General features: G+C 41.3%; 3 protein-coding genes and 1 pseudogene across 3 annotated transcripts; 3 read left to right on the top strand and 1 right to left on the bottom strand.

Annotated features, from left to right (window-relative positions):
* Positions 1-1,059: 1,059 nt before the first annotated feature.
* Positions 1,060-23,354, top strand: LOC122664847 (protein BRANCHLESS TRICHOME-like). The gene is made up of 3 exons (XM_043860860.1): positions 1,060-2,094; positions 11,193-11,199; positions 23,344-23,354. Exon 1 carries the CDS (start codon positions 1,087-1,089, stop codon positions 2,089-2,091), a length of 1,005 nt encoding a protein of 334 aa, XP_043716795.1. The 5' UTR covers positions 1,060-1,086; the 3' UTR covers positions 2,092-2,094; positions 11,193-11,199; positions 23,344-23,354.
* Positions 3,461-7,515, bottom strand: LOC122666101 (probable L-gulonolactone oxidase 6). Its single transcript, XM_043862209.1, has 3 exons — positions 6,786-7,515; positions 6,416-6,674; positions 3,461-4,314 (listed from the first exon to the last, which is right to left on the bottom strand). The coding sequence occupies exons 1-3, from the start codon at positions 7,482-7,484 to the stop codon at positions 3,461-3,463; spliced, it is 1,812 nt and encodes a 603-aa protein (XP_043718144.1). The 5' UTR covers positions 7,485-7,515.
* On the top strand, positions 16,773-20,069 carry LOC122666099 (annotated as a pseudogene).
* Positions 22,110-24,310, top strand: LOC122666098 (growth-regulating factor 3-like). Its single transcript, XM_043862208.1, has 4 exons — positions 22,110-22,412; positions 22,571-22,780; positions 22,979-23,375; positions 23,475-24,310. The coding sequence occupies exons 1-4, from the start codon at positions 22,133-22,135 to the stop codon at positions 24,247-24,249; spliced, it is 1,662 nt and encodes a 553-aa protein (XP_043718143.1). The 5' UTR covers positions 22,110-22,132; the 3' UTR covers positions 24,250-24,310.
* The last annotated feature ends 1,990 nt before the right edge of the window (positions 24,311-26,300 follow it).

The raw sequence follows: 26,300 nt of genomic DNA, 5'->3' as shown, positions 1-26,300 counted from the left end.
TAGGAAGGTATTTATGAACCCAAAGGAAAAATGAATTATTCCATTTCCTTGGCTGGTGGCCTTGTAGTTAAAAAATTTTCTGGAACCCACCACCACTAAATCAGGGGTGTCATCTTTTAGTCAGAATAGGTAAGACAGAAAAATATCGATTAGAAAAAACTGGATTGAACCGAACCCTTAACAATTTGGTTTTGATTAGGCTTTTTATGACAATAGAAAATCAAAACGGATGGGATTGAACAAAATCGGAAATCAAACAGAAACCAAAATGACTTCCTGTCCGGTATAGTTTGTCCGGTGCTTATAATAAGAGGGACCCCACCTGAGCATTGTGTTCGGACAGAGATTGATCATTTCTGCCCACTTATGATGAGAACCGAACGAACTATACTGGGCAGGAACCTTAGAGGATAAAGATCCCCAAAACGACCTGATAAAAATCGATAAATTAAACCTGGCGACCCATCATTGTTAATGTATAGGGGGGCTTGCTATCATACTGTCATTTACCCTTATGACTAGGTGCCACACCACCGTGCCATACAATGTGGCAGCCTTCTTTTTCCCTAATTATACATATGAATAAACAAAATCGAATATTAACAACACTACAATGGGCCAATAAGAGTCCATTAAGCCAACACTACAACAGATCGAATCAAACTTTGTCTTAACAGTGTGGCTAAATACCACCTTGAATCGGTTCAGATCCTTTGAACCGGGATGAACCGAATTGGTTGACGCCCTTGCAAGAAATGAAAAAAGAAAAGCAAAAAAAGAGACGAGACAGTAGTCATGAGTCATGACTCATCGTGAGTCATGACTAATGAGAGAACGATTTGTCTCCACCATGACGAGTTGACGACTCATCTCCCACCAGTTTTGATTACAATGGTGAGGTGCGTAAGGCGCATGTGATCCATCCTTTCCTTTTTCGATCGATGAGAGCAAATGGTTGGAGAGATGGGCCAACCCCTGTTGCCTTGAATCTTCATCTTCAGTGGTAGATCTTAAAAAATTAAAAAGGGTAGAAACAAATAAAAAAGGCAGCAAAGAAGGACTAGAAGAAAATAAAGCCGAGGATATATGGACGCGATGACGGCGTTGGCGTTGATGAGGAACCCGGAGGAACTGAGGAACCAGAGCATAAGTACTGCCATAACTTTACCAAGCTGGAAGCTTTACGAAAACCCAGTCTATAATTCTCAACAGCAGCAGCAGCTAACGCGAAGAGGGCGTGGCCATCGTCTCCACCTGCCTCTCTCGGCCCGTAAAATCGCTGCTTCTCTGTGGGATCTCAGCTTCTTCAGACCCATGATGGATTCCGAGCTCGAAATTGTCCGGTCTCAGATCGCAGAATTGAGGTTGGAGCTTCAGCTGGAACGCGAGGCTCGTAAGAAGCTAGAATCCATGAATAAGAGACTGGCCAAGGAGCTGTCGGAGGAGAGGAAAGGGAGAGAAGCTGTAGAACGAGTGTGCGATGTGCTAGCCAAGGAGATCGCATCGGACAAAGCAGATATAGATCGGATGAGGAGAGAAATGGAGGAGGAGCGGAAGATGCTGAGGATGGCTGAGGTGCTGAGGGAAGAGAGGATCCAGATGAAGCTGACGGAAGCCAAGATTTTGTTCGAGGAGAAGTTGCTGGAGTTGGAATTGGACTTCACCAAACCCAAGGGGTTTCAATTTCAGTTTCATTCTCCATCTCCAATGGACGAGACAAAAGCAGGGGAGGATGGTAAGAACACCTGTAACGAGGTCGCCACCAGCATGACATTGTCTAAGTATGGAGGGAATTATTCCTGTAATTCCAAAAATTCAAATTCGACGACCTTTTCATGTTTCGACAATGGAGGAGGTGGTGGTCGATCGATCATAAATCAGAATCAAAACCAGAGACGAACATCAGCAGACGCAGAGAACCCCCACATAAAAAGAGGTATCAAAGGGTTTGTGGAGTTCCCGAGAGTGGTTCGAGAAATTGGCCCCAGAGGGAGGCATTCAAGCTCCAAGTTGGAGTGTCAAAAAGCTCAACTTCGCCTTCTACTGAGACACAGGAGCCCCATCCGAAGCCATAATCTCATCACATCATGAGTTTATTGTTTTTTGGTCAGTTGTGATGAGTAAGTACCAAGTCTTTCTGGGTTGTGTTTTTATCTGATGATAATCTATATATAGTTGCTCAGATTTGTTATGAAGATCTGCTGCAAATGGGATCTTAATCCAAATTTTGAATGTGATTTGGTAGTTTGTAATTGCTGTACGGTTTTTATGATTTTAAAACTTATAAAAAGCATAATGTGAGGAGTTTATAGTTAGTAATTGAAATGGCAACGACAGTATTTGACTTGCAGTATTTCTTCAACGATTTGTCTCTGAATTCTCAAAATTAGTAACACTAAGACTGAAAGCTCTACTGCAATTGCTCTCATTTCTCTGGATGCTTTGTTTGTTTTGAGGGAGTTCATTAGAAATGGTTGGATTTTGAATATTTGACTTGCCTTTAATGGAGGTCCATCGTTTCTTCTTTTCTGGAGATAGGATATAATGAAAAGGATCATGTGATTGACCATTGATACAACTGTAGTTTCGTAGACTGCAAATCTCGTCCAGCTTGGATTCCATTGATACAACTTAAAATCTTAAATAGGACGCCATCACAATGCACAGCTTGTCGAGTCATCATCAAATTCACCGAATTAAGAAGCGCTTATTTATAGAATATATACATATTTTTTGGTAAAGACTTATTTGTAGAATATATATATAAATAGAGAGAGAGAGAGAGAGAGATCCATTATCCATTCCATCATATTGAATCAGATGAAAGAACCCCGCCATACGGACATATCAAAAGTCTAAAGAGGATAAAAAGTGATAAAGTAGTCATAAATCTGTCCCCCCTCATACAAGGAGGTAGTTTCACAGCTTTACTTGAAAAGGATTTGTCCAGTCTCATGGATTTAGTTGACAGTATAGGTGACAAAATGGTGGAAAGGGATCCTCTCCAATGAGTTGGAGAGTCCACTGAGGCATCCGACAGCTGGGTTGTGCCGTGTACATCTCGATGTGCAATAGTTTTAGTGCACAAGATTTTTTTTTTTTGATACGGGGTATAACATAATGAGGTCTCCCATTCGGAATCTTCAAAGGAGTGGGGTGGGGGCCGATTTATTGGGAGGCATTTATAACATACCTCCCCCTCACATGAATAGTAATGATATGTGAAGGGATGTGCAACTTTGTTTTAGGACCGACATTATTGTGGCAATTTTTTACCTTATTAATTAAAATTTAAAAAAATAAATAAATAAAATAAAATAAAAAATATAAATTATTTGACACCTTGAGGGAGGGGGTGTCAATAAGATTAGAAAATCCCCTTCCTAATTGTTCCATTTCCAGATTTCTTTTATTGCCTTCCAAACTCTTGAGAAAGAGAGAGAGAGAGAGTTTGAAATTCCTAATTGTTAGTAGTAGTTAGCGACCGCGTGGACATGGAGGTACATACTCGTGCATCCTGGTATACTTTTCCAGGTCTACAAAAGAAACCCTGGTGTGGGGCGCAATGGTTGTCCTGGGAGCATACACAGAGCCCTTCCAGCGCGCATCCCTCCTTGAGTATGCTGGTCACTCCATTTGTATTCTGAATCCCAAGCACTTTGTCTGTCCATTCGCTAGAGAAGAGCCCCTGTGGGTCATACCTCTGCTTCACCTTAAGGAATGCCTCTGCATTCCTCCCGTACTTGTTGATGGCCCCATTGAACGCAATGTTCCGATTCTTGCCCCAGTGCGGCAGCCCTTCATACTTGACCAGCGCAAGCTGCTCTATCTCTTCCATTATGTCCTCGTAAAGCCTAGGTCTCATGGGGTCGCTGCTCCTGTAGTAGGAGATATCGAAATCCACTGCGTCTTCCTGTTTCCCCAAATAAGCGTTGGAGGTCTTCTTCACGTATCGCATCAGGATACCGTTGTAGAGGTCCAACCCACATAGTGACTTGGGCTCCAAATCCCTCAGCTTCTGCACGTCTTGGATAAAGCTCTTCACTTTGGATAGGGCTACACTAACGGCGGTTTGGTGGAAGAATTCGGACTTCACCCTGGGATCCCAGGGGCACACAGTGGTGAGACCATCCTCAGGGCTTTCCAGGCATGTCCCTGAGGCTTCCAGGCGATTGTTATATCCAACCACTGGGTAACCCGTAAACCTAATCCCATCATTCGTTAGTCCATACGCGCTGGCAATCAAGGTGGACGTCGTTAGCTTTGCATTCACACACTTTCCCTCTGCATTTCTTGTATACTCTTGACTTTCCTCTGTTTTCGATCATAACCATCCATCCAAAAAATTTGATCATCAATTTCGTAAGCCAAAAACCTTACTATGAAGCAAACAGCAAGAAAGGAGACATACACGGAGAAAGGAAAGCAACAAATAACCACAATAAAGACAGTTTTAGGGATTGAGCCCTCCTCTCCTGGGAGGGTAACGCCCAATGAGGCAGGATCTTTATCTGCTCTATTTTCTAGGTAGGTCCATTTCCTCAAGTTCCTCTGATAGAGGGGGGAGAGTGGGGAGTAGAAATGACCACCCTACTCCTTCCCGATCAGACTGCTTAGGTGGGGTCTACCCCACTATTAGAAGAACTTGAAGAAATGGAGCGCCCTGGAAATGCAGCAGATAAAAATACCAATTGCTAACATCACATGACTCCCCAACCAGGAATCAATCAATATTTCAAAGCATCAAACCCAATCCTTTCAAGAGTCAAAACAAGGAGGATGGACTGCTACAATTGTATCTAACAATCATATTATATCTGCCTTTTTGTATTTTGGTGGTACAGGATCGGATCACCGCAAGAAGCAGAGGCCCGATTGATCATGCAAGGAGTCATCAGAGCAATTTCAATGAGATCCAGTAGAAAGAATAGAGATTTGAACACAAGGAACATTTAAAAAGTTTTGAATCGATCAGTCTGTATTAAGAAGAGGGATAGGCACTTTTGAATTTTTTTTTTTTTTTACCTCAACATTTAGCTAATCTAACCCACCATGATTAATTCTATGCAACGAATTGTATTTTTACTTTATCTACCTTGTACCACTACTCCTAGTTTTTGAATAAATCTTCTTTCTCACATTAAAAAAATAAAAATCACAATAAAGAGATCCATGCGGTTCGACAAGATGCCTATTGTATCAAATCTAAATCCCTTTACCCTAGAGATAACCACCCTAACCCATCTCACACCATCCATGGGTAAGGTAGGGGATCCAAATTCTAAAGCATCTTTGTTAGCAATGGAAAAATAGGGTCACAAAGTAAGCTTTTTGTCTCACGCCTCTCGCCTCACAAGGAATTTTTTGCAACCCTAAATAATCCTATGTTAGCATGGATTGAGTCACAGTATCGGATCAGGCATTCGGCCCGTATTGGATAGATTTACCTCAAGTTTTATTTTTTTCTAAAATATCGGGGTCTTTGACAGTCTTACACTAGGTTGATATCATTCCACCAAGACAGGAACTGTCATGCATTAGGATTGGTGGTTAGTGATACTGATACAGATCACCCAATCCGATACCAATACCTCAGATGATGCATGTTAGCCATTTTAACAGTCTTTCCGAGGTAGCCCACAACCCCATGTCCATAAATGGTTAATTGATGAAATACAAGACATCAATCCTCAATTCCATATGCATTGTCATTGTGGGAATGATATAGATCCTGCGAAAATTTCTTCTTTCTTCTTTTTTTTTTTGTTTTGGGAAAGATAAAGGAAAATGTTCTCTGCATGGGGTTGGATGAAATAACAGCTCCACCCTTGAATGGCTGAAATGATTGGTCCATCCTGCCCCATGTTTCTGGGGGCATCCTGCTCTCCGTGCACTGCGGTGTAGAGAACATCGCAATTTGAATCCTCTACTGTCGAGCTGCCCAGACACGGTGTTGTGTGCAATGTCCACCTTGCCCCTGTCCAAACGCCTTGCCCGAGTGAGGGTAAAGCGATCTTTGCATGCAACATCGTGTCTAGGCAGTACGATCCTGCCGGGCAGCTCGACAGTAGAGGATCTGGATCCAGAACATCGTCCCAAAAGATAAATTGAAATGTGTTCAGTTGCTATCCACATCAAAATATGCGTTTGAAATGCATTCTGAAGCCCGATTCTTTACTGCGTTCTTGCTTTTGTCAGAATGGACTCTAGTAGAAAAGGTTGGGGAGTGATAGGCCCGAGAATGATTGGGCCGGAAAATTATTTTGCAAATAATTTGTCCGGCCCAACCAGGGCAGAAGCGAAATTTTGTCCGGCCCAAAGTACCCGTTTATGTGTTTTCTTGCAGCGGGAGAGAGAGAGAGAGATCAAACAAAAGGCAATTAAATGGTACAATGCAATTAATTTTCTCTCGTACCTGTAGATCTTATGGTTGCTAATTCAAGGGAAGGCATAGCCCGGAATCCAAGGAAGTCATATCGACCATTGCCGGAAACGGTGGAGTTGACTCGGTCATCAATGCGGTAAGCCACCTTCCGTTGACTTGGATACCATGTGATATCTGCAAACTCGTGTCGATTGCCGAATTCAATAGCTTGGTCTCCCAAGTCTGTATCTTTCTCCAACACCAAATATGTAATGGATCGCTTGAAGAGTGGTTCCAATCTCAGGGTGACCTGCAACCACAGTAGGACTTTACAAAAGAGTACATGGTCTGATTCTGAAATGCAATGGGGTTATTGGCTGCATTTTGGAGAAAAATAAGTATTTCAAGTCTAACTCATCACCTGAGAGATGACTCCGAGGACTCCCAGGGACACTCGTGTGGCACTAAGCTCATCAGGGTTAGTAGTATCGATTACTCGGAGCTTAGCGTAGTTGTCGTTAGGCCCCGAGGGAGTGACAATTCGAAGTTCCACGACGTAGTCATGCACAGCACTTCCCTTCCCCCACAAGGAGCTGCCGTGGGCACCGGTAGCCAGAAGCCCACCCACGGTGAACCCCCACCAGTAGGGTGAGTAAGGCAACGCCAGCCCAGCCTTGGCTGCGTCGTCGATCAACTGCCTTAGCGTCACTCCAGTCTCCACAGTGATCGTCATGGTGGTGGGTTCCAGCTTCAACGTCCGGTTAAGATACTTGGTGCTTATTAGTAACCCATCCTCTCCGTGGGGACACATGAGTTTGGGGATGCTGTGAGAGGAAAGGGTCGCCACCTTCATCTTTCTCTTCCTCATCGTACCATTCGCTACCACCGCCACGAGCTCTTCCTCGCTTGTTGGATACACGACATCAGCAGCTCGACATACGCTCCGATCAGGGAATGCACCGTAGGAATTGGAGATGGTGCAATTACTTGTTTGTGACGGGGACGAACACTTGATGGGGTCTTCAGGAGGGCTACAACCCACCGTACAAAATAGTAGAAACAGAAATTGAAAGCGGAAAATGAAGACGCCCAGGCCCAAAACCCAAACACCCTTTCCCATACTTAAAATTAAAATATAGCGTAATCGAGAAGGTTTATTAATTAATTAGTAGACGACTATATATAGCAGCACAGCATATATTGGCCGGAGTTGTTTCTTTTAATAAGTTAATTAGGACACTAACACAGACGTACTAAGGAGAGGTGCATAGAGCATTCTAGGTTTGCCATCCCACAAGGCAATAAGGTGGATGACATCTATGCAAGCCAAGCAGCTTTTTTGTGTTCCATAAGAAGATCGAACAACTGTTTATCCTGAAACTTTAAAGATAGGACTCCTCCTACCTAAGTAGTCTCTTTTACAGTATATATATAATATATATAATAGCCCACAAAATCAATGAGAATCAATACTTCTAACAACGTTTCATCTATATATAATCTAATTAATATGAAGGATATGAGTTCAGAGTTGGTTCACAAGTCAATGACACACAGCCTTGGACATAGCCCAAGATCAATAGAGAATTTATTTTTTTGATTTCAAAGGTCCTAATCCAATTATTTATTTATTTATTTATTGTTTGGAGTTAAGAAATCCAAAATTTCATACTAGGCCAATCCCTTCAATGAATTCTTTGATTAGCAAAACAAATTATTCTGAATTTTGAATCTTTCAATGATCCCTAATTGGTCAACGATGGGTTCACATGCACTTTAATATATATATAACGACGAATTCGCCTCTTATAAGTCGGTCACAGCCTGGAAGGGTGGTCGTACTCGTACATAGATGGATGGATGGATGGTTACTGCTTTACTGCTTAGAGTATAGGCGAGAACGCATGGTTTGCTATTCTCCATTTGCTTTTCCATTTACTTAGTGTTTATTATCTTTACCATTGCAAGTTTTGTTATAAAGCTTGATGCAGCCTCGTTGGAAGTTAGTAACAAAACACACACTATTTCGTGTTCGAGTGAGGGTAAGGCGGTTATTATGTATCGTCATGTGTTTGGGCAGCACAGGCTGTTAGGACAGTCACACTGTAGAGCATCTGGATCCCACTCTATTAGGTGTGTAAACCCTGAGAAAAAACGTACTATAGTTCTACGTTGACTCTAGTGAAATTTTAAGTATATATACTTTCAATAAAACGTAACTAAATTTAATTTTTATTCATCCAATTCACTCCACTTTCATTAATGATGAGCAAAACACTTATGATTTTGAAGAAACCATAATCTAAGCTATCCGATGACTGAGATTAAACAATAAAAACCTAAATGTTATGGTTGAGAAGTCGTAGAGAAAATAAACTGTAACAATGTAACTTTTATTAAGATAGGTTTCTTGTAATAAAAATCTCCTAAAAATTAAATCAGTAGGAGGAAAGATCTCATTATGTATTATTGAGAAATTTCAAGACACATTCTAAAATTATGACTGACCAAATCCTCCAAATCTTCTCTACTTGCTGCTCAAGACTAAGCTGAAATTAGCTGATATCGCCCATTATGAAATAAAATAAAAAAATTCTATCTTAATCTTCCAAAACCCAAATATGAAAAGGAAACTAAGTTTTCACTATTGAGTATTGACCAAAATTCCAAATTGGCAGAGGGGGAATAGTCTGGGTCTTTGTTTTTTTTTTTTTTTTGTTGTTGTTTCTTTTGCTGCTGGAACGGGCTGGCATCGTAATAATGATATAGTGCTCTATCATGTCGGACCTTGAATTTATAAGAAACCTAGCTAAAACTATGAAAAGAAGTTATTAAAGATAAAATAGATAACAAAATGTCCCCCCTAATTCATTCCCATTCCCATGGCCATTCAGCCATGTTTTGAGATGGAGGTAAGATAGATTCTACCAATACTTCCTTATGATCGGATTGAAGTTCAATCTTAATTTCTTATTCCCATTCCTTCATTGAGAGTTGGATTGATAATGCCTCAGTTCCCTAAGCTAGCTGTTCAATTCCTCAGTCGTTGCAGGTGCCAACTCATAGACCCTAATTAATGTTCTTAATTTGTAGGTTGAGAGAAAACTTGCAACCCAGCTAAGTATGAGATGATATGGTCTATACCGCTATCTGCGCAAATATATATATATATATATATATACTGTTAGATGGTACGACCTAAATTCGTTTTATATCCTTTTGCCTTTTTTAATGTCATTTCTTAATTGGCATCTGTACAAGGGAGACTTGGGACTCCGGAGTCTTTGTGTTGGGGATCCGGTTTGTATTCCGTCAAGTGGGCTGAGTAATTTGAATGGCCGTTAAAGAAGCCGAATGGGCCGAAATTACTTATATAAGTATTTAGGTAAATTTTTTATATAGGATTTCGTTATAAATTTGTAGTGAGAATTTTTTTTCTATAATATATTAATGTGAGACAGATGTAAAGACGATCGTTTGTAGCCCTATTCACCATTGATAGTGAAATAGATCTTACGTCACTGCAATAAGGAATCTCTTGTCGAACCACATAAATCATTGTGTTTGATTGTGTGATTATTTATTTGCAATTTCCATACTTTTCTGCGTATTCACGCTTTTTCAACAATCCTATAAACTGTAATTAAACGAGGTTTGGTGTAATCAACTTTTGCTGCTTGAAGTAGTTATAGGGATTCTCACAACACTGGGCCATGTTATTGGGGCCAGTCCAACACATTGAATCAATTCCAACCTGTATTTGTTTTTTAATTAGGATTCGGATCAATTCCAACCTGTATTTGGTTTTTTAATTAGGATTCGGATTTAGTTGATAGGAATTGCATATGGATGCCTAAGAAACAAAAAGGGTAAAAGGTTCCCTAGTATTGTGCTTGGTATGCATCCTTGATTGATAATGCATTCTAAGAAATCATATCAAACAAACCTTAATTTCAAAAGGTCCATTATACCATTTCAAACGCTTTTTATTTATTTATTTATTTTTAATCCCGAATATTACCTGGGACTCGGGCTTGCCCCTACCATTTTATTAATAATCAAACTAAATCAAGAGAAAGAATATAAGGGGGGGGGGACATACCCACCTTACCCCAACCCGACACACAAAAGCACACTTACTCACCGACACCAAAGGCCCTGAGGACCAAACCAAACTGCCCAAACAAAGAAAACCAGACAAAAAAAAAAATAAGGAGAATCATCTGCTAATAATTGGAAGGCCCGCCACATCTTCCTGCGTGATTTTTTTCAGAGCCGGAGGAAGTTCTTCCCAATCGTGAAATATTGTGTTGGATGACGAGTCACAAGCGTAATTCGCCAACCAATCAGCAGCTCTGCTGCCCTCTCTAAAGATGAAAGAAATCATAGGACGGAGAGATTGAACCAGGCAAAGAATATCGTGGAACCAGTACCACCCCCTCCAAAACTTGCACTTCTTCTTAGTGATGCAATGTACTGCCATTGCAGAATTAGAATTTACGTGGAATTCCAAGAGACCCATCTCGGCGCAAAGCTGATGACCGTCCCAAATTGCTCTAAATTCAGCTATTGAGTTTGTACACTCACCATTGAAATTTGCAAATGCAGCCAACACCTGACCTCTTCCATCCCTGACAATACCCCCTCCTCCACCTATCCCAGGATTACCTTTACATGCATCGTCCACATTGAGCTTTATGGCATTGAAAGGAAGGCACCAATAGATAGCCCACGGAGGATTGGAATGACTCTGGGAATGGGGAATTTTAAAAATTTGGAGGTTCAGGTTCTCTTTAAAAGGAGCCTTTTTTAAGAGACCAATTTCGGGGATTTCTCTCACCCAACCCTCAATCGCTTCTACAATTGAACTGGCAGGGCGGGATTTTTCCCCATGTCTCCTACCATTCCTCTCCTTCCACAACTCCCAAACGATGAGAGAAGGAATCAGCCCCATAATCCTCCCACATAGACCTTTTCCCCTGGCGTGTTCTTGCCAGAACAACATTCTACTTCTAATACCTTGAGCCACGACAATCTCAACATCAAATATTATAGAGAAGCATTTCCATACCTTGGTAGCCGTCACACCCTCAACCAAGCAAAGGTAAGTTGATTCACAAGCTGGAGTAGCGCAACAGAAACATTTGGATGCTAAGGGAATACCCAATCTTTTCAGAGACTCATCTGTTGAGATATCTCCGCACATGATTTGCCAGGAAAAGAAACCGATCTTAGGGGGGAGAGATCTGTTCCAAAGCCATTTTGCAAAAGGTTTTACTTGACCGGCAGCCCTGATTTCATTCCAAGCTGATTTAGTAGAAAAAGATCCATTACTTTGCGGAGCCCAAATCAATTTATCTTCTTTATTTGTGATGTAATAGTTAGCGTTCAAAATACTATCCCTAATTGCCTGGGAATCAATTTGCCTCAAAACTTCACCATCCCAAGATCTATCAGAGTGCAGGACTTCTTTAACTCGAATTTCCAAGTCCAGATTTAATGCTCCATCTACATAGTCCATCCGGACCAATTGTCTAACCAAAAATTGACGTCTCCTGATCCAATGAGCCAACGTGAATTTGCAAGAAGAAAATCTTTGTGCTGTAACGCTGCTCTCCAAGATGTCGTTCCAATTTTCCTGATCCCCACCAAGGCAATATGCTGGTGTATTAAATATTTTGCCGTAAAGAAGGAGCACCATATAGAATTCTTCGTCATTATGCGCCACAAGCCTTTAATTCTCAAGGCTTTACTAATGTCTTCTAACCGGCGAATGCCAAGACCCCCCTCTGCCACCGGTTGAGTGATTTTTTGACATCCTACCTAGTGATGACGCTTGCTCCATTCAGAATGACCCCATAGAAATCAGCGTAGATGCCATTAAACTTAGAAATTACAGATTTGGGGGGATTTAGGGTGGAGATAATATGAATTGGCATAGAAGCCAAAACATGCTTTACTAGAGTAACTCTCCCCCTTGTAGATAACAATTTGCCTTTCCAACCTGCAACTTTCTTACGCATTTTGGCCAAGAACTCATCAAAAAAATTAACTCGAAGACATCCTAAATACATTGGCGCACCTAGGTAGGTGAATGGGAGATCTTTCCTGGAAAACCTTGTCACCATCTCAATCATTTTGCATCTAATGTTATCGGTTTTCTTCCCCACAATGAAACAACCTTTTTGCTTATTTACAAGATGCCCTGACGACCCCTCATACCTGCCAATAAAGCTGATGATTTGTTTGAGAGAGTTTTTAAGACCCTTAGTGAATATGATTGTGTCATCCGCAAAGAGACTATGTGAAATTCCTGGACACCCCCTTGGCAGTTGGTAATACCTCACTCTTCCTTCCAAGAATAAAGATCGAAGGCCCCTGCTTAATACCTCTTCCGCAACAATGAAAAGAGAAGGAGAGAGGGGATCACCCTCTCACCCCCCTCGAGGATTTGAAGAATCACCTAGGACCTCTATTCATAATTAAAGAAAACTAGCAAATTTCTATAGTTTTTTAAATCAGATTGACCCAGGATTTGGAAAATTCAAATTTTTCTAAAACTTTATACAGAAATTCCCATTCCAGCTTGTCGTAAGCCTTGACCATGTCCAATTTAAGAACAACATTCCCCCCTTGAGTTTTCCTGTTAATGTCATGCACTACCTCCTGCACTAAGGCAATATTATCATGTATGCAACGGCCTTATACAAACCCCCCTACTCTTCGGAAATTATGGAAGGAAGGATAGAAGCCAATCTAGAGGAAATGACTTTGGCAATAATTTTGTAAGAAAAATTGCAAAGACTAATCAGGCGAAAATCAGACATTACCTCCGGGCAATCCTTTTTGGGAATGAGAACCAGATGAACTGAAGTGTAACTTCTGGGCAAGAAACCACCAGCAAAAAAAATCTTTGACCGCTTCCCACACCTCATTACTTACAATCTCCCAACAAGCAGTGAAGACTAAGATTACGTTTGGTATGCTTTCTTGTAATACATTATAATGCATAATAAATGCAGAGTGTACATAGACCAAGTAACTGACTTGGTCTTCTTCATACCTATTTGTGCCTCGCAAAATAGTGCTATGAAATTGCTAGTAGTTAGATATTTATGGACATGTCTTAAATTTTAGCTTCAAGTTTAATAATGTCTTCTTATGCATGCCTATGTACCCGAGGGTGGTCCATGTACCTTGATTGGTGCTCTATGCTCTACAATGTTTTGTTTTGTTACACAAACTCTATTATGGGTTAAAGTTTAAGATGTAAGCAAAGGACCTTGGGATCTATTTATTTATGAAAAACTTTAATCTATCTAATGTGTCACGTGGCAAATATTTTCTATAGACAAGGAAATCTCAATCCCCAAAAAACAAAACTACCATATGGGAAATATTCCTCCTATGAAAGGTTTCCTTTAGGGTTATTTATGAATATGGTCAACACTTGCACCTATCCAACAACTAAAGTATTGATCATAAATCATATATAAGTGATACCAGAGCCAAGGTGAGATAGAGCCAACACTGGGACAATGCCAAGGCATGGGAACTTGGTGTGCATCCGAAGATGAAATCAGAATAGATCTCGGATGTCCCGCTTGGGGGAGGAGACATGAAAGGTGTCGATTGCTTGTAAAAAGGGCGATTGTCCAAGTCCCTAGATTGCTCCTAAAGGGGGAGATTGTCGAAACCTGAGGATAAGTTCTACCCAATTTACCCAAGTCCCTAGGATGGTGTTTGAGAGAGAGAGAGAGAGAGCTGGGCCATTATCACCTGGGAAAGTAGGGCCCATACTGTTGTTTGGTACCGTTAATTGGGATCACAGTGGGCCATTAGGAGCACAATTAATGGCGGTATGAATGGGTGTTATGGAAGTAAAAAGACATGTCTCATCATAAAACCGTACACATTGGAGCATGCCAGCGTGAATCTGGCGGCTGACGGCATTGGAGCATGCATCCCAAATCCTGCCAGCCGTCGGATTTGGGCAGGGTGCATGGCACGTTGGAGAGGATCTAGGTCCATCCGGACACACAATGGGGACCTTTAATAAAATAGAAAAGCCATGATGCAAACCTGGGCCGGATTGATTTCATGAAATAGTTACGTGTAGATTAATTGAAATTGTTTTGGTAGTGTCAATTTGAAATATTTCAAGAATAAAAAAAAATTCATTTGGTAGTTCAATTTTTGAGAATAGATTTTCTATATTTCTTTGAGAAGGATGGTGGTGATAGATTAATAGTAATAGTGGTGAGGGCGAGGACAGGGGTATGTTTGTTGGTAGCAGGGAGGTGGTTGTGGCATGGTGGTGCCGTGGTGGTGAGACCATTAGGAGAAGAAGATCAGTATTTTATTTTTAACATGAAATTACTATTTTGTCTATCAAATTAACCATGTGTTTAAATAAAATGAAATAATGAAAATTATAAAATAGCTCCTGAGCTATTTCAGAATTTCCATTTCATTGAAATAAGGTGTAATTCAAATCAAATAATTTCCGAAATAAATTTCATCCTATCAAATTGAAATAGAAACCATACCAAATCAGTCCTAGGATTGCGTGTAAATTTCTTCTTTTTGATATAAGAGTTAACTGATTCAATGTTTATAATAAGTCTTGAGGCATGAGATCGTTGTCTGCCAATGACAACACGCATAAGAGCATAAACATAAATGCGATTTTTTATTTCATAGGTTACTTTTGCACACTCCTATGTTTGGATGTGGAACCACACAACCAAATAGAGTTCTTTGTCCCAAGTCGTTATTCACATTTGCTATCCATGACAAAAGAGCCAAAGGTCTAGAGAAATAAGAAAAGTTCATCAACCCCTTTGCTATGGACCTTTATGTGCTCAATTTCCTAAGTTCCTCTAATAGAGGGGGTGAAAATGACCACCCTACCCTTGCCTGAACATACTACCTAGATGGGGTCTACCCCCTCTATTAGAGGAACTTGAAGAAATTGAGCAGGCAGAAAATGGAGCAGATAAAAATACTGATACTACTAGTACGCAGTTGCGATGGCAAGGGTAGAGGCCTTATCATGGAATCTAGGTCTTGTTCTTGTAGTTTCGGTGTTCGATAGATCACCTGTTGTAATAGTCTGGGGGAGAGGGTGGACCAGTGGAGTTAGAGAAGGACAGTTGAGCTACGGAGAAATGAAGATGGCAGGGTAGGGGGTGGTGACGGGCTGTTGGAAGCATTGTTTGAGGTATCGGATTGGATCGGCCGATTTTGGTTAGATCGGATCAGTATCGACCAAGATCGATCCTGATATCGATCCGATCCAGATGTACGGACATAGGTAAAAGTTAAAAAAAATTAATTTTTTTAAATAAGAAAATAAGGACAAAAATATCATATTTGTCCGAGTTTAGACGATCCCAATCCGTATCGATCAATGCAATCCCGATCTGATCCGACCTAGTCGATCTTCGGAGATCACGAACCATGGTTGGAAGGACAATACGGAAGGAGAGAAGAGGGTATCAAGGGTAATTTAAGATTTTAAAGATATATGGAAAAGGAGAGGTGTAAGTTGTATTTTATGGGAAAGTTAGCTGTTAAGTATAGGAGAGCCATATTAATTGCCCTGAGAGATATTGCGTTCTGTTTGAGACAGGATGTGGAGCAGAGTGACTCTTTTTTGAGGCTTCGCTTCCCAGAGAGAGAGAGAGAGAGAGAGAGAGAGAGAGAGTACAAATCACGGTTGGCAGGAAGCAGCTTTCAAGGTGTTGGGCAGCTGTCTCTTATACTCTTTTGGTTACCACATTCAATGCTCCCCACCAAAGCACCTCTCTCTCTCTCTCCACGTTCTTACTGTCATCTTCTGCTTCTTCTTCTACTACAACTATCTACTACCCGTCGAGACTCATGTCTCAAATGGAGAGCTTCGAAAAGGAAGGGGTAATTACTATTATTACCTTATTACACTTAGTACCTTAAATTTTTTTTTCTAATATTATCCTGCTTTTAAACTTTTACATATCCTGCTGCCTTCATATTTTTTAGGGTAAAATGCACCCAATATTCCTCGTACCCCTAAGCGGTTCAATTTTCCACGTACTACCCTTGTTTTATCCTCTTAATGCTATTTAAGTCCACATAAGGTTTTAAATGTTATAAAATGATTAAACTATCTTTTCTTTTATCTTTTCTAAAATTTGAAAAGGCCTAATTACCCTGATCTATTTGTTAAAATTTGAAAAAACTAAAATACCGTCATCTTCCCCAAATCATCATCTTCCTTTACATACCCACCACCACCACCGCCGCCACCGCCACCGCCACCGCCACTATTCTTGTATTCTTGCAGATCGAGTTCATTCGGTGCCCTGTAACTATAAATAAAGTAGTAAACTCCGATCTGCAACCATGTGTGGTGAAACCAGCAACCATGGTGGTCAAGCAACCCAGAATCGTGATTATAGGAGCAGGAATGGCAAGGATTACAGCTGCCTATAAGATCTATAGTGCCACCGTTGCAACAGAGCTCTTTGAGCTCTGCATTGTGGAAGGAGGGGACAGGATTGGTGGGAGAATTCGCACTTCGGAGTTCTGTGGTGACCAAATTGAGATGGGCGCCACCTGGATCCATGGCATCGGTGGAAGCCCAATTCACAAGATTGCCCAAGAAATCCATGCGTTGGAGTCTGACCAGCCATGGGAGCGCATGGACGGTTTCGCTGAAGACCCATTAACCATCCCTGAAGGTGGGTTTCAGCTTCAACCTTCTATCGTTGAACCCATTTCCGCTCTTTACCGGAATATGATGGAGTTCGCTCAGGGGAAGCTATTTGAAGCAGAAGCCACTGATAGCAGCAACAATGGCGGTGTCGATGTCGATTACAAGGCAATTGCAGCTCGAGCTCTTAAAATGGGTTTCAATAAGAAGGGTCTCAACATTGGTTCTTTCCTTCGACGAGCAATCGAAGCTTACTAGGCTTCCGTACAGATGATGTCAAAGGGTACGACAGTTGGAGCACGAAAATGCTCCAAGAAGCCGTCTTTGCGATGAACGAGAACATGGAGAGGACTTATATTTCGGCAGGGGACCTCTCAACCCCGGACTTCAATGCCGAGAGCGAATACCGTGGGTTCCCAGGTGAGGAGGTCACCATTGCCAAGAGATACTTGAGCATTGTAGAGTGGCTAGTGTCTGCACTTCCCACGGGTTTGATCCAACTGGGTAGGAAGGTGAAGAGGATCCAGTGGCAGCCCGAAGGTCTTGTGAGGTCGTTGGAGAGGGAGAATAAAGGGGATTGCAGCAGCAGGAGGCCTGTGAAGGTCTGTTTCGATGATGGTTCAGAAATGGTGGCAGATCATGTCATAGTGACAGTGTCATTGGGCGTTCTCAAAGCTGGGATTCGGGAAGAGTCAGGTTTGTCGGAGAAGAGTCAGATCTGCTCTTGGATCCGGAAGACAGCTTCAATCTGTCCAATCTACAAGAACTCTAGTGTTGTCCTCTCTTGGTTTGCCGGAGAAGAAGCTCTGGCGCTTGAGAATATAAGAATAGTGGCGGTGGCGGTGGCAGTGGTGGTGGGGGTATGTAAAAGAAGACGATGATTGGGGAAGATGAGGGCATTTTAGTCTTTTCAAAATTTAGCAAATAGGTCAAGGCAATTAGGTCTTTTCAAATTTTAAAAGAGAAAAGAAAAGATAGTTTCTGTCATTTTATAGCATTTAATACCTGGTGTGGACTTAAGTGGCATTAGGGGTGTAAAATAAAGGTGGTACGTGGAATATTGAGGGGTGGTATGTGGAATATTGAACCACTTAAGGGGGTACGAGGAATATTTGATGCATTATTAGGGGGGTACGTGTACTTTACCCTATTTTTAAATACCTAGATTGCCTTTTCTTTTCATCTAATAACCTGTACCTACCATTCATCTTCTACTATTTCACCTTTGTTTGTCATTAAAATAGTAAAAAATGAAAGTACCCGCCCACTTCTTCTCTCTCCCGATTTGTACTCCATTCAACTTTTTTGTTTAATTAATTTTTTATTCAACATTTTATTCTCATCGTTCTTCTTCGAACAGATTATGGTTCTAAGTATTGGTATCGTATCGTCCGTATTAGGCAATACATACCGGTTTTGCTAGTCACGGAGTCACCAATATCAATATCATGCCAATACTGTATCGGTAGCACGATACAAACAAGGGGTAAAAATGTCAAAAAACTCATTTTTAAGGAGATTTCAAGGTAATTTTGTCCGATTCAACCAATCCAGGCCTATAGAAAAATCAAAATGGACACCAAGTGATGGACCCATTTGATGAGCACTAAATGGTGGACCCATTTGATTGACACCCAATATTGAAACCGTTTGACAAGCAAAAAGAGATGGTGTCATTTGAATGGCATTAAATGATGTACCACTTTGGTGATAAGAAGTTGTTCCTTTTTTTTTTATTATAGTAATATAATTTTTTAAAGAAAATTCTCCAAAGAATATAACACATGTACTAATAAATAATTAGCTACTAAAGTATTCGTACCATGCTACTGACACGGTATCGGCATGGTATCGATATCAATGATTAGCAAAAATAGTACGTATCTTGATACAGGCGAACGATACAATACCAATACTTAGAACCATGATCTATACGAATTTCAAAGAAGAGCGATGAAGATGAAATGTTGACTAAAAAATTAATTAAATAGAAATATTGAATAGAATAAAAAATGGGAGAGAGAAGAAGTCGGTGGGTGCTTTCATTTTTAACTATTTTAATGACAAAAGAGGTAAAAAGTGGAAGATGAATGAGAGGTCACATAGATTAACAGGTTAGTAGGTAAGAAGGAAGGACAATCTGGGTATTTAAAAATATGACGATAAAAGGAGATGTAAAAGTTTAAAAGCAAGATAGAAAAGAAGTTTAAAATAGGATAGTTTTAATAAATGTGGGCTAAGTGTAAGGTTGTGACAGTAATTGTCCCAAAAAAGAAAGTACCTTAATACTTCTCACTCCAATACGGAAGAGACTTCTCTACTTCTAAGGTGGGTTGTACTGCGGTGCTCAGCCTTGCCCCACATACAAGACGAGTGAAAAATATCGCCTTGCCCTTGCTCAGGTAGGGGTAAGATGGTACTTTTCATCTCCTTATTTGTGAGACAAGGCTGGACGCACGGAAATACTACCCGCTCTGGAAGTATAGGAGTCGGATCCCTCCAATACTCCTCTCCAATACTTCTGAATTCCAACCAAGTGACCAACGGACCGTGTCATGCCATTACCCTCGATGTTTTCGATACCCTCGAGAGGACAATAGTAGTAGTGTCCACTTCAACAACCTATGGCTGGCCGGCCCCTAATTGTGGTAGGGAAATGCCACATAATGTGGACCAAGCATTGGCCACGATACCCCAACCCCTAGGGCACCAAGGCGGGTACTGAGGCACAATAGGCTTTTAAGCCCTCCACCCTTTTCCATTTCAACCATTGGTATTTGGAATGGCTATGTGACATGTGGGATGACCCCACTCAATCCATCTCCCGAGGCAAAAGGCAAATTCCCAACATTCTATTAGGTTATTCATCTTTTTTCTTTGGGATTTACTTCTTTCCAGTTTCCACAGATTTTATTTTAAAATTTTTTTTTCCGCAGTGACTTTCAGAATGGATTGAATGCAAAGGAACGTATGGACGGTAGCTGTTATTGTCAACTGTCAAGGGATTAAGTAAGGCGGTGGCGTTGAGTTATTCTTCGCGGAGGCTGTAGCAAACTAGCATGAGGAGAGAGAGAGGGAAGTAGCAGGGAACAATCTAACTCTTCTCAGGTTCTTGCCCAGTCAGGTTCGTAGGTTCCTCTCATAGGGATCAGAAATGATAACCTCACCCCCTGCCCAAACATATTGTCCGGGTGGGGTGAGGTCATCATTTCTGCCTTCTCTATGAAATGAACCTACAAACCTGACCGAACAGGGACCTTGAGAGGAGAAAAATTGAGAATGACATGACCATAATGTGTGGGTGGGTATTGTGGTGGGGGGGGGGGGGGTGTGCGTGTATGGGGGATAGCAAAAGATCATCTTTTACTAATTTGTCTACAATAGTACGAATGTTGGAAGTATAGGAAGCAAAAGCAAGGCCGCATGGGAGAATGGCGGCAAATTAAGGATCACACCCTCACCCCAAAATCCAACGACATATATATCAAAAGGGATTTTTATCTGTTCCATTACTGACATGCTCCATTTTGCTCCATTTATCCTTTAGATGGTTGACACATGGCATATTTAAATCCAATGGTTAAAAATAAAGATCATTCAAAATCTAACCAATCCAATTCTAACCATGGTTTTCAAATCCAACCCTCATCTCTCTCCTCCAACTCTAACCAACCCTCTCTCTCTGTGTTGCAACTCTCGAAGACGAGGAATGTGATTCGAGATGGGATCTCCTTCTTGTGGAACTCAATCGATGTGGGTTTTCAGGCAATGAATCGCAACTACCAATCCTCCTAACAATGCTACAAATCAAATTGAGAAAACCTGCAATAAGAGGGATTGGTGGATATGAACCTGGGTCTGGCGGAAGATGGAATGTCAGGTCTGGTTTCAAATTAGTATCCCATGATAGAGGAGATAGTTGGGGTTAGGGACCTAGGATCTGAGTCGCCCTAGGGAGAAGACCCAATCCACTGCGGCAGCGACCAATCTCTCCTTTTTTTTTTTTTATCTCCTCTGATCCTCTTAATCCATTTACTCAGCAAGGGTTGAAGTTTTGGAGCTCAGGTTTGGATCCATTGCCTTTATTGAGATGTGTTGGCAGTACAAGATGGATTTGGAACAGATGAACTTGTGGACAACTGATGAATAAAGATTTACGTGTTCTAAGGGACATCTCCCTGTAGACTTTCCTCTGTTTTCTTTCTCTTTTTTTCTTGTTTTCCAAACTACTTCCCACTTCTTTATAATTTTTAGAACATTTATTTGAAGATATTGAATAAACATTGGTGACCACATCGCTCAGATATAAAATGAAATCAGATGAGTAAACTATGATGTTGTATGTAGCTCTTTCTTCTTCTCAGTTTCTGGCGTACTTTTTGCTTCATTATTTTCTGCCATTAGAATCCCGAGTCGACGAAGCAAAAGAAGAAGCAGAGACCTTTGGTCAAACGAAGAAGCGTAAAATGGAGGCTAGCAATTGGCTGACCTTCTTCTTCTTTGTTATTTGCTGAGAGTTTCAGATGGGGAAGGGCCGAGGTGGGAGGAGAGAAGGGGGCGGTGTTGCAAGTGGAGTTGCATAGAGAGAGGAGAGAGGAGAGAGAGAATGGGAAATTAATTCAAATTAAGTTAAGGTTGGATACGATGGATAAATCTCATAACTTAAATCTGATCATTAGATTTAAATATGCCATGTGTCAACCATCTAAAAGGTAATGGAACAAAATGAAGCGTATTAGACTGCCAGTAATGGAACAGATAAAAATCCGGAATGTATCGGCACTTGGTTACTTGTTTCACCCATCGCGTTGAAACAAGAAACCAAGTGCCGATAATTTCCACACGCTACTTACAACAAAAGAGAGAGAGAGAGAGAGAGAGTGTGTGTGTGTGTGTGTGTGTGTGTGTGTGTGTGTGATGTTAGAGTCGACTCTTTAGTCTATTTACGTTGATTCTTCTCCAACGCTGGAGGTTTGGCAGGTCTTAAAAGGTTTTTGGGGTGGTCTTGATTGAAGGAACAGGTCGTTTCCTGTGCGGGAGAATTTTATTTATTTATTTTTTTAAATTTAAAAATGGAAATAGATCTCGGCACTGGGTTTATTGTAGACAAGGCAACAGTGGGGAGTGGTGGCCATGTCTCTGGCTCTAACAAACTGCAACGTACTGAATCCTTGCCGTATAAAATGATGACGATGCAGCATAATCTTTTGCTTCCTTCTTCTGGAGGGTCTCTGGATAGAAATGGCGCCGAGGATGGGTATGTTGTTGGTTCTGCAGGTGGTGGTGGTGTTGGTGGGAGGTCAGTGGCGACGACTCTGCAGTCTTTTAGCACTACAGCCTTCGAATCCCCTGGTAGGTCTGTGGAAGCAATAGTTTTTCTTTTTATCTTTATTGCTTCTGACTTGCGCTTCTCTCTCAAAATTGTCACTCTCTCTCACAGAAATTTTATATCTTGCTTTGGTTGTTGCAATACTAGAGAAAATCTGAAGATGTGGTTTCGTGTGTTGTAGCAGGAGTTATGGCGCCTTCTCTGAGGTTTCCTTTTACTTCACCACAGTGGCAGGAGCTTGAGCGACAGGCATTGATCTACAAGTACATGATGGCATCTGCGCCTGTTCCTCCTAATCTCCTTATGTCCATCTGCGGAAATCTTTTGGACACCGTTGCTACTCCCCACTCTGCCCGTAATCCTAATGTCTTTGACTATTTTCGTTGCCTTCGTTATTTTTAAATCTTCCTGTCTCGTCTTTAAATGGGTTGGGTTGGGTTGTTTTCTGTGATTTTATTGGCTTCTTTATCTCATTTTAAAAACTTGGTCTTAATCTTGCTATCCCTCTTGAATCCCATGATTGTATTGTTTTAGGTTTTGTTTTTTGCCTTTCATTTCCCTCAAATTTTTTTAATCTTCTCCTTTTTTTAATGTTCAGTTGATCGGAGTTCTTCTTTCAATCTACGATTCTCGAACGGCATGGATCCTGAGCCAGGAAGGTGCCGCAGAACCGATGGGAAGAAATGGCGGTGCTCGAGAGATGCGGCGTCTGATCAGAAGTACTGTGAGAGACACTTGCACAGAGGCCGTCCCCGTTCAAGAAAGCCTGTGGAACTACATCTACGAACCGACATTAAGAAGATTGAAGGCTATAATACGCGCTCGGCTCCATTGACGCATCCAGAGACTGCGTCTGCAAGTTTTTCCAACATTAAATCTAATAATACGACTACCACCCATCAGCTTTCAGGGTTTTTATCCCGGCCAGATTTCAAGGCCTCCCCTTTTGATAACCTTGTTCCTCTTCCATCATACAAGGAACCCAGGTGAGTTTGGAAAGAGTTCCTAGTAATCGCTTTAAGAACCCAAATTTCAGAATATTTGCTGTTATTTAAAATACTGTGCTATGTTTCTACTGCTTGAAGGGGTATGGACTGGATGATGAGAGGGGAACCGGTTCCCCTTACTGCGTCGAATCAACATTGGTCCCAACTGATGCAATCGAAAGCAAATTCCGCTGAATTCCGACGGCCTTACGAAGGCGATCGGAGTTTGGACACTTGCTCGAATTTTGGTGATGGGGGAAGATCGGAACCTCACCATCTGAACGATCGGTGCTTCCAATTTCTGAACCCCGAAGTAACTTCCTTAGGTGAACCTTCAAGCCCGGAACATCGACAAACGCCCATGAGGTTCATGGACGGGTGGTCGAGCCCAGCTAGGGATAGCACAAGCAAAAATGCAGGGAATAAGTTGTCAATTTGTTCGTACGGGAAGCTGCCTCCGTCTGCCCTTACATTGTCGATGTCCGGTGGTAATGTCTCCAACGAAGAAGAAAGGGAACAGATCCAAATGGGTCTTGGAGTAATCGCACCCTGGTCACCTTCACCACCCGGTGGCCCATTAGCTGAAGTCCTGCGACCGAGCATGGCAGGGTCAAAATCGCATGGCTGCTGTGGTGGTGGCAAGAGTAGCTCATGTTGCTGCGGCGGGCTCAATTTCAATTTGATGTCAGGTGCTTGGGGTACTAGTGGTGATACCACGGGCAGTCCCATAGCAACCACGGTTTCATCTCCATCAGAAGTGCTGCAACAGACCCTGACATCGGTCTCAGATAGTAGTGGTGGCAGCAATCCCACGTTCAAGGCTGGCACTGTAAAATCGGAGATTGCGTTGCAGTGGCTGAACCAGGGTAAATAGCCATCCCATCCCCTGCCCTGCTTCAGGGAATGTAATGTCTGTCTGCCTCCATCGTTTTTAATCTCTTCTCACGTCTTTTCGGTTATCTTCTTTCGTCAATTTGTTAGCCTTTTAAAGAAAAAAAAAAAGATGCATTTATTTTTTCTTATATTTTCTTGAGTTATTATCATCCATGAAAAAAATTTATCTTCAGGGATATAGATAGAATATTTTTTTCCTGATTGTAAAGTAAGTCCGATTTCTCCACCATTGTAATCTTTTCGATCTCGAATCTACTGCCCTTTATGTCTTTTGCTCTCTCTTTCAGAAAACAGAGAAGAGCTCAACTGGCGATGCTCTTTCATTCTCATTTCGGCTTCTTGATCCTATTTTCCCATCATCATCGTCATCAGCAATTCAATTCCTCTTTTGAAGTTGTAGTGATTTATATCGACATAATAATCTGGTGGACCTAATTTCCACTCCATCACATTCCACCTAATCATAAAATTAGGATGACACCATCAAAACTGAACCCCCACTTCCCCCTTCGTTGGCAGTTCGTTCGATGGCCTGTTCTAATTTAGTTAAACCTGAACTGAAGCCACCTTTCTGATTCAATTCCTACTTCATCATCATCCCCATCTTAGTCTAGAATCTAGATTATTCCTGGTTCCCCGTCTCTGGTTTATCCGAACGTGAGGCCACTGCCATGCACAAAGCTCTAGAAGTACTGGGTTTTCAAAGATAAAATCTTTACTGTTTAGGGGGAAATACAAGATCCAGTCAAACTGTAAAGGCAAGGAACAATGGAGCGTGACATTTCCAAAAATCACCAGGCAAATATGAATCATTCATTGTTACTTGGATTTAGATCCTCTCCGCTCTTTAATCTAAACCGTTTGTTTTTGCTATATAATTAAGCTGGTTAAGGAAGAGTTGATAACCTCCATAAATCCTTGGATTTCTTTCTTGCTACTACAATGCCATAAAAGGAGAGTTTCAAGGATATGACTATGGACAGAGTTGCCATTGAAATAACAGAGAGAGAGAGAGAGAGAGAGCCCATGCTTGATGAAAGAGAGAACCTCCCCACTTGGGGGGAGCTTTCCAAAATGACTGTCCTCTTCTACTGTGCCAAAACTACTAGTTGTGATGGAGATTTGAGGCAACAGTTGAGATAAGAATAAATTATGAGACGGGAGATAATTTCATAAATCCAGAGAGTTCAAGAAGCTGAGTGAGACTCCAGGACCTATAAAATATCTTCAAAATATATATATATATATATGGATCAAACCAGGATCTAATTATAAAATAAGTGTTCAGGCCGTGCCAATCAAACAGTGCATGTGGGGGATGATTTTGTCTCGGGTCTTTAATATATCTCTGAGAGAAATGTGCAGTTAATATACCAAACAGTGTTCTCATGGAGGTTACCTTTGTTGCACATGACACCCAAATACTGTAGGATCGAGCTTGTCTGCGGCTTGGGGTTGAACAGCCATCATGCTGCGTTCAACTCTCAGGCTGCCACATGGATTCTATGCTGATCTAATGGTTGGTAGAATCTATTCATTTCAAAATTTAAAATTATCATTCAAAATTAAAAAATGCCAAGCCGCCAAAAAACTCGTCTACCAACCTTTGGATAGGCATTAAAATCTATGTGGCGGCCTATGAGTCGAGCGCATCATGATGACTGCTCAACCCCAGGCCGCAAACGATCTTAATCCTCCCTCTTGGGCATACACACCAAGGCCCATTTGACTTTGTATGTAACAACCCCACACCTTGTTAGATTTTTATATTATCGATGGACAGTTTTGGGGTGGGTTCGGCAGATGTCGGAGATAGTTGAATCGTTATCTTAAGGGTAAATTACGTAAATTAAGTTTACTTTTGAAAATTTGTAGGAGTAAATTATTGGCATTATATTAAAGTAATTCATCTTAGTGGATTAATTACTTTGTAATTTATCATGATGAATTTATAATATTTCCATGTTTATTTCAGCAGTTGCAACCCACTTGCAATGGTCTGTAATGCATTTTTCTTTTTTTGGGTTTCAT

Source organism: Telopea speciosissima, chromosome 6, assembly GCF_018873765.1.
Source record: "Telopea speciosissima isolate NSW1024214 ecotype Mountain lineage chromosome 6, Tspe_v1, whole genome shotgun sequence".
NCBI classification, from domain to species: Eukaryota; Viridiplantae; Streptophyta; class Magnoliopsida; order Proteales; family Proteaceae; genus Telopea; species Telopea speciosissima.
Note: the sequence above shows the minus strand (reverse complement) of the source record. Positions and strands in the feature narration are given on the sequence as shown.

Excerpts from the sequence above, each read along its gene's own strand:
- LOC122664847 (XM_043860860.1), top strand. The coding sequence starts at position 1,087 with ATGGACGCGATGACGGCGTTGGCGTTGATGAGGAACCCGGAGGAACTG.
- LOC122666101 (XM_043862209.1), bottom strand. The coding sequence starts at position 7,484 with ATGGGAAAGGGTGTTTGGGTTTTGGGCCTGGGCGTCTTCATTTTCCGC. Across the intron at positions 6,675-6,785 it reads TCCTCGGAGTCATCTCTCAG|GTCACCCTGAGATTGGAACC; the intron begins GTGATGAGTTAG and ends CTGTGGTTGCAG. Across the intron at positions 4,315-6,415 it reads AGCAACCATAAGATCTACAG|AGGAAAGTCAAGAGTATACA; the intron begins GTACGAGAGAAA and ends GATCGAAAACAG.
- LOC122666098 (XM_043862208.1), top strand. The coding sequence starts at position 22,133 with ATGGAAATAGATCTCGGCACTGGGTTTATTGTAGACAAGGCAACAGTG. Across the intron at positions 22,781-22,978 it reads TGACTATTTTCGTTGCCTTC|AATGTTCAGTTGATCGGAGT; the intron begins GTTATTTTTAAA and ends TCTCCTTTTTTT. Across the intron at positions 23,376-23,474 it reads CCATCATACAAGGAACCCAG|GGGTATGGACTGGATGATGA; the intron begins GTGAGTTTGGAA and ends TACTGCTTGAAG.